The sequence below is a fragment of the Falco naumanni genome, chromosome W, assembly GCF_017639655.2.
Source record: "Falco naumanni isolate bFalNau1 chromosome W, bFalNau1.pat, whole genome shotgun sequence".
NCBI lineage: Eukaryota > Metazoa > Chordata > Aves > Falconiformes > Falconidae > Falco > Falco naumanni.
This window is the reverse complement of record NC_054079.1, coordinates 14156708-14164392: the sequence shown is the minus strand read 5'-3', so window position 1 is coordinate 14164392 and position 7685 is coordinate 14156708. Positions and strand designations below refer to the sequence as shown.

Here is a 7685-nt window from a genome sequence, read left to right as displayed (position 1 = left end):
CTCTGCGCTGCCACTTGCTCTGCTTCCATTGCTGTAGCCACCCCCACAGGGCATTTGACACCATCCATGAGTCAGCAGAGAGATTAAGTACTGGCTAATTTTCTCATTCAGCAATATAATGCTAGGGAAAGAAGAAGGAAGGGAGGGAGACACATGTTTGGAGTTATGGTGGTTGTCTTCCCAAGAAACCATTATGCATGATGGAGCCCTGCTTTCCTGGAGACAGCTGAACACCTGCCTGCTGATGGGAAGCGGTGAATAAATTCCTTGTTTTGCTTTGCTTGCATGCACGGCTTTTGCTTTAGCTATGAAACAGTCTTTATCTTAACCCATGAGTTTTCTTACTTTTACTTTTCTAATTCTCTCCCCCATTGTGGGGGGAGTGAGCGAGTGGCTGTGTGGTGCTTAGTTGCTATCTGGGGTTAAACCATGACAGTCATTGGTACCTGAAGGAGGAAAGATCCTGAGCTATTTCCCAAAAATTGTTCTATTTCTTGGGGCTGTGTCTTTTTCGAGCTGCTCAATAGTTCAAATAAAATATGGCAAATGTTAAGATCTTATTTTTACTGATGTTATAACTAATTACTGCTATTATATTCCTACTATGCCAATAATCATGGCCATAAAAAGTCTAGTATTCAAATAAGCACTCAGAAGCCTGAAAAGCCAGGAGTCTTCTGTAGCCAGGACTCTTCTCTTTTGTTTTGTCTCAGAGTTCTTCAAATATTTAACCTCTAGGACTGTTTTCAAAATCCCAATCATAAAGCTGAGTTGGGGTTTTTGGTTGGTAGGTTTATATATCGTTGTATGGCTTGTCTCCCACTAACATCGGATTATTCTGGAGAACAGATGGAAAGCCTGAGGATACCTGTCTCCCTTCCCTCCCTACAGCAGGGCCTGAGTGCCAAGTGCAGAGCAGCTGCTACAGAGTTAGCTTCCAAAGGTCCATGAAGATTGAGAGTTGCAATCAATTATTGTGCTTGGGGACAGACTTCTTAATAGGCCCTGTAGTGATAGGATAAGGGGTAATGGTTTTAAACTAAAAGAGGGCAGATTCAAACTAGATATAAGGAACAGGGTGGTGAAACACTGGAACAGGTTGCCCAGAGAGGTGGTAGATGCCCCATCCCTGGAAACATTCAAGGTCAGGTTGGACGGGGCTTTGAGCAACCTGATCTAATGAAGATGCCCCTGCTTAATGCAGGGGGGTTGGTCTAGGTGACCTTTAAAGGTCCCTTCCAACCCAAACCATTCCCTTCTCCCAAGCAAGGCCTGAGGAGCTGAAAAGTCTTTGACTTAGTATAAACATTACCTAGCAACAACCAAAAACATCAGTGTCCTATCAACATTGTTCTCACACCAAATCTAAAACACAGCACTGTACTAGCTCTTAAGAAGAAAGTTAACTACATGCCAGCTGAAACCAGGACAACTCCTTCCTGAAACCAGAACATCAGAAGTACGTGTTCCCTGAAATTGCTGGAATAAACATCATACGTCCCCCGTTCCCCGTCCCCCGTCGTCCCCCCCCCCCCCCCCCGAGCATTTTAATTAAGGTGTTTCTCTGCTGTCAGTGCATGTCACTTACTACATAATTAATTTAAAAAACTCATAGAAACCAGCCCCTCTAGAGACTGTAAGCATCATTGGAGAGCTCTGGATCCAAACAGTAGTGTGTGCATTGAGACTGTCTCTAAAAGTTCGTATTCCTGATGTATTTACTATGTGGGCATATACTTATCTAATATATTTTTTTTGCCATCTTTTCTGTCTGTGGGTGAGAATATAAAGAGACTATTCCACTAGCAATATTTATATCTGTATAGACATAATGTGGTTGTTTGACCCTGGCTGAATGCCAGGTGCCCACCAAAGCTGCTCTATCAGGAGAAAATATAAGTGCCATCAGGAAGCTTATTCTAAATCACCTTGGCCACTACCTTAAGGATTCAACTATATAATTGGAAACCCATGAAGCAAAATCCAATTCTAGACAAATGTGGTCTGAAGATATGACACCAGCTGAAGTAAGTGTAATGTAAAACAGTAAAAAGAAAAGAGAAACTAATAGCCATCCTACATACAAAAGCCAGATGCTAAAAAAAGGATTGTCCTTTCAAACTAACATCTCTATCTCCATATACATGCTCAACCAGCTGCTGATGTAAAATAAAATACTTTTCTCCCAATTAAATAATAGTATAAATAAAGGCATATAGAGTATTCATAAATACTCTCTTGGCAGCACTGAGTTGCCTTTGTTGATAGTTGCATTAACAGCCACAGTTGGGCTGCTGTGGGGGAGGAGTGTCCTTTAGCCATGTGTTCTGCTTGCTGACAGCAATGGTGGGATCCATCTCCAGACTTTCTGACATTTTGTCACAGATGATATCCACGAGTTGCTCAAATGTCTGCTTGACATTAATGTTGTCCTTGGCACTTGTTTCAAAAAATTCAAATCCTAAGAAAATAAACACCACATTTATGTTTGATGCATATTCCAACATCTCCAATAAATATACAAACTTCTCTTGGGCAAGGAAGAGTGGAGAGATACACAGAAAGGGAATATGTGAGAGCACGCATATAAAAGAGTGATATTGCAAGAGCAGTTAAAATTGTAACACGGAGTAACTACATTAATGTTATTTACTTTATACCAAGCCATATGAAATGAGGACTCACTCATCCAAATACATTCCCTTAAACAAATTCTACTTTAAAACAGTTTCATCTAAAAATTGACACCAGTTTGAGAGCGCTATTTTAGAAATGCCCTATATATCCAGCCATTATGAAGGAATAATCTACTGCTCCATCTCTAACTATTACGTTCCTCAGAGCATTATTCAGCTGGAAACAGTCACTTCCATTGTGAAATTAACCTGGTGCCAAAATAGACAACTGTGTTTGGAAATAACCAGGAAAAAACCCAAGCAAGACAAGGAAAGATTTCTGCAATTTGTCATCTATTTAAGATAGAGGTAAATCTGTGAGAACAAAGGGGCCCCCAACCCCTCAACTCAAACTAATAAACAAATACACAAATTCACATATTTTTCTTCCTTAATTAATTTATATAGAAGGACTTTTTATCTATCCATTCCGAATGACTACCCCAAAAGCAAAACTTAGAACTATCCTTAACCCAGAAGGGACACTGGAAGCCTTTATGGAGAAGAGCCAGCTTTCCTAAGCTCTCTTCTCTGCCCTCATTTGTCCCACATCTTATCTCCCATGTCTGCCTCCTCCATCTGGGCCAGGTTTCCAGCTTGCTGGTCTACAGTCCAGCAGGCTTATGCCAGTGCTGGGTTTTCTTATGTTCTTACTTCCTTTGCAATTCCTTTGTCTTTTTCATTTGTTTGTTTTCTAAGCCTTTTCTGCCATGCTCCATCTTTTTCCCACAGTTACCACATTGCTCGGTCACCTGAGGGTTCATTGGTAATTTAAAACTTTCTCCTACTTCTGTTTTTCCACTGCCTAAAGGTTCAGTATTAAAACAGTTTATAAAACATCTAAGCCACTGGTAATTTTACAGAAGTGGCTTAAACTTTGCAGAACTATTTTGATTCTTTCTGATTAACTCTGAATAGCAATGCGCAACTACCACTGCATTTAATTATGAGGAAAATTCCAGTAAGAAAATGTCAGTCACTTGAAACTCTTGGCAGAAGGGGAAAAAAAAAGTGCTTTTTTGCCTTTTTTTTTTTTTTAATGTTATGTATGTTTTCTAGTGAATGGGCTAATCTTCTGTTCCCAAAGGCCGCTTGAAATTTAAATGCAACTACTTTGATAACATTAGTACTATATAGTCAATATGCCATCTAAACAAGATGTACTGTGCACATTTAGTCCTATAACTGCTTACCATGTAGCTTTTGCATGTTTGTGTACTAGCCTAGACTTACAGAAGATAATTATATTTAGCTTGGCATGATATGCAGTGCTCCATGCAGAAGACTGTTCAGATCTCTTAGGGAGTACTTGGGGGAAGGAAGATCCTCCACATTTTCAGTGCTCTGTATTGAAACCCAGCTGCAACCCTGTAGCACAGCAACACAGTCAGATCCTTCCACAACTGTTAGTGTCTGCTCCACAGGAAGCAGAAGGAAAGCTGTTGTCCCCAAAAAGGAACAAGCAGGACCAAAGGGCAGAAGGGTTGAGGGACAGTGAGGGGATGCCTGAGAACTGGAACACCAAAGCTTTGGAGAAGATTACAGGAAGAAGAATGAAACTTAAGGACATTTCTGAGGGGAGCAGTTTTTACAGATAAGAAAATGGAATAACTGACACATGAGATGATCATGAAATGGCAGATATGACAGGTAGGTAAGAGATCTGGACAGAGAAAAGCAGAAAGTGAAAGGAAAAGAGTCACAAAGAAGAGAGGAGACTGATGTCAAGAAATACTGTAACATGGACAGGATCAATAAAACAGGTCCACTACCACGGTGAGGATGTTCTGCATAAGAACACCGTGAAAAACTAAGAGGCACCCATTTTCCAAGTAAAATAGGGACTTACAGAGTGTTCAAGCACAAATATATTTATTCAAATAAAATAAAAAATAAAAAGTACAGCTGTAGTCAAATTTATGGAATTTCAGTTACGATTCTGTTGTAAGAAGGAAATTGTCACAGTAGTGGCATAGCTGGGCATCAGTCTATGCCTGTATACACATTTCATTAACTTATTCATTAATTCCCTGGAAGATCCAGGACCTCCCCAGCTAGATTCTGCGTAGATGAGACAATGCACTGATTTGAGACAATGCACTGACCTGTGAGAAGGTGACTGAACTCTCAGCTGCCTCCACAACAAAGTATTTGCCTTATTCTTTACAGGAACTGTACAAATAGGAATTTTGGACAGTCCTGGAGATTCCCCAAGCAGTCTCTGCTGTGCACAGGCCAGCTGATAGACACTATTTATCTGCTTAAATGTGCTAATAAACATCCTGAGTAGAAAACATGGCCATGCCAGCAGGCTCCTCCCAAGCAGTTCCTACTGTGGAATGGATTCAACTGCACACAGGTAAGACATTTGCAAGGATCCTTTCAACAGAGGCTCCTGTTGCCATCCAGGCAGCAAATGACTGTCCTGTCCAAGGGATTCAATTTCCCACATATGGTGCGGTGGTGCATTTCCCCATCCCCCTCCTCTGGGCTGCTCTATGATCTCAGGAATTCCCATTAGGCCTTGGTCTTTGTGTAATGAGTTGGGTGGTTAAGCATGCCTTGACCACACCAGGGACTCTTGCATGTCTAAGGTAGGGAGCAGCACTGACCATACCAGGAACTCCTGTTGCCTGGCCAAGGTAGGGAATGAGAGTGGGAATAATCAGTCATCCCCTGACAGTCTTGAAATGTTCCTTACCTGAATCGTAGCCTGAGTGGAACAGTACCATTGTTACTGGAATTTTGAAAATTCCAGTAATTATGGACCCAGATTGTGTCCAGGATGGAAATTTACTGATCACTAAAGCCAATCATCTTGCAACTCTATAAACAGTGGTCCTAAGTGAGGCCCTTTGGGCTCTCGTGGACTGCAGCAGGCTGCAACCAGCATTGCCCTCTTAGCGGACACCTCTCAGAGCTCATAAACTCTCAAATTTGCAAAGTGCAGAGGACTGTCACCAAAAGCTGATGATGGGGCCTGGGCCGAATCCCTCCACTCCTTGAGACTCAACCCTTGCCCATTGAGAAATGCCAAGACATTTGAAGTGAGTATTTCACTGAACTCAAGGGGAAATTTTAACAGGTACACCTTTATACATTTATATACATATATCTTTATACATTTATACATATATATACCTCTATATGTGTGTGTATATCTGTGTGCGTGCATGTGTAAGTTGATTTAGATACCCCATAGCAAGTATAGTATGAATGTTGCTGTCTTGGATCTGTAATTAAGTTGTTGTGATTGTAGTAAATCCTATTGACAGAGGTTGTAAATGTTAAATTAGTCAATGATTAAGCACTGCTAAAATCTTGTGATCCACCTTAAAACTGTGAATAAACATTAGACTGCTGCTAGATCAAAAGCCATGTAAAAATTCTATCGGTGGTGAATGGGTACTTTTATAACATCATATTAAGATCACCTTTTGCTGATATTTTGGACAATGGTTCTTTAGGCGATCCTAACTGATATACTGTTGACTAAGTCTGAGACTAATGTTGCAGAATGGCTGTGTGATCACGGCCATGACTCCCTTAAAGATCTTTGAGAAACAAAGTTAGCGTAAGTTAGCTGAAGCAGGCCTTGCAGCTGTGCTGAGGCACGCTGATAAGGAAGCTGAGAAAGGCACTGACCTTGTGCCTAATGTTGTAAATAACTTTGAGGAATTCGCGTAGACAAGAGAGAAAAAAATATATGTAGCTAGCTATCCGCTGTAACCGCAAATAGGAGGACGTATGAAAATGTAACCCTTTAGAGCTTAGCCAATTAGCAGATGATTTGTAGGCATAAATTAACTGGAACTGTATATAAGACATAATTGCGCCGTAATGAATTGAAGCTTGCTTTATCACTCACATTGAGTCGGCTGCTTGCTTCCCCTCGCTCGTCGCAAGTGGCGCCCGAACAGGGACCCCCAATCCTTGTTCTTCACCGGACAGCGAGGACGGAGAAGCACTGGTAGCAGCGACCAGGGAGCAAAGATCGACTGATGCAGGCATCGTACCTCGATCCGTGCTTGAACCGACGACTAATCAAGGAAAGGTTCGCCGTCCGTGAGTGTCTACCCAGAGAAAAGGCTGCATCTTAATCAAGGAAAAGGACTGTTTTAAGCGCGCAATGGAAAAAGAGGTAGCACTCGCTCTTTTACAATGCTTTTTAGAAAAGCCGGGAGTAGGCCCTTTAAAAGATCTGGCCAGGTTAATTACTATGGGAAAAGCGAAAGGGTTTTTTACAGACCCCGAAAAAATGTTTGAAGTAGAGGAGTGGCGTGCGTTTAGGGACTGCTTGTGGGACTTAGTTATAGATGACGATAAGGCAGCAAAAGAATTGATGAAATCATGGCGTGAAGTAACTAATTGTGTAAAAAGATATCAAGCAGAAAAGCGCCTTGCTGCGGCAGTAACAAGCCGACTTGCAAGCGCAGATCCTAATGCAGGAAAAATTATGCCATGTGAAAATCACATTCCAATACCCTCTTTATCACAAACAGTGCTCTCTGTACCACCTATAGAGCCCACTGTACCACCTATAGACCCTTCGTGTCCTTCGCCCCCCCTCCCCCCTTTTTCGGCGCAGTAGCCTCGGGGGGGCCAGAGGGCAGGGACACATTTGACGAAAGTGCTGCTGAGGAAGAAAATAGCAGTGAGCAGTCAATACAAAATTCTAAAAAAAAAAAAAAAAAAAAAAATACAGTAAAGAAACTGGTGCGTTCTACGCACATTAATTGGCAAAAAATAGCACAAGAAGCGGCTGCTCAGGGAATATTTGATATTGCTGATCAAGTCAACCCCCCTACAAGCTTTCCCTGTAACGTATCAGATGAATGCCGCTAACCAAAGACAGGGAATCTGGGAGGCTTTGATTGGAAAATATTAAGTCAGTTACGTAGTACAGTGAATGAGTCAGGCCTCCACAGTGAGCCCACCAGATACACCTAACTTTATGAAAGGGCAGTTATTGTGCCAGTGTATTCTGGAGAACAGTAACAGTTACACCAA

At 41.7% G+C, this 7685-nt stretch overlaps 1 protein-coding gene across 1 annotated transcript in view; it reads right to left on the bottom strand.

The window, feature by feature from the left end:
• Positions 1-2273: 2273 nt before the first annotated feature.
• LOC121080416 (ras-related protein Rab-3C-like) overlaps positions 2274-7685 on the bottom strand; it is a 184877-nt gene continuing 179465 nt past the window's right edge. The window contains 1 exon segment of the mRNA XM_040578436.1: positions 2274-2466. Within this exon segment, the coding sequence (XP_040434370.1) occupies positions 2274-2466 (193 nt within the window).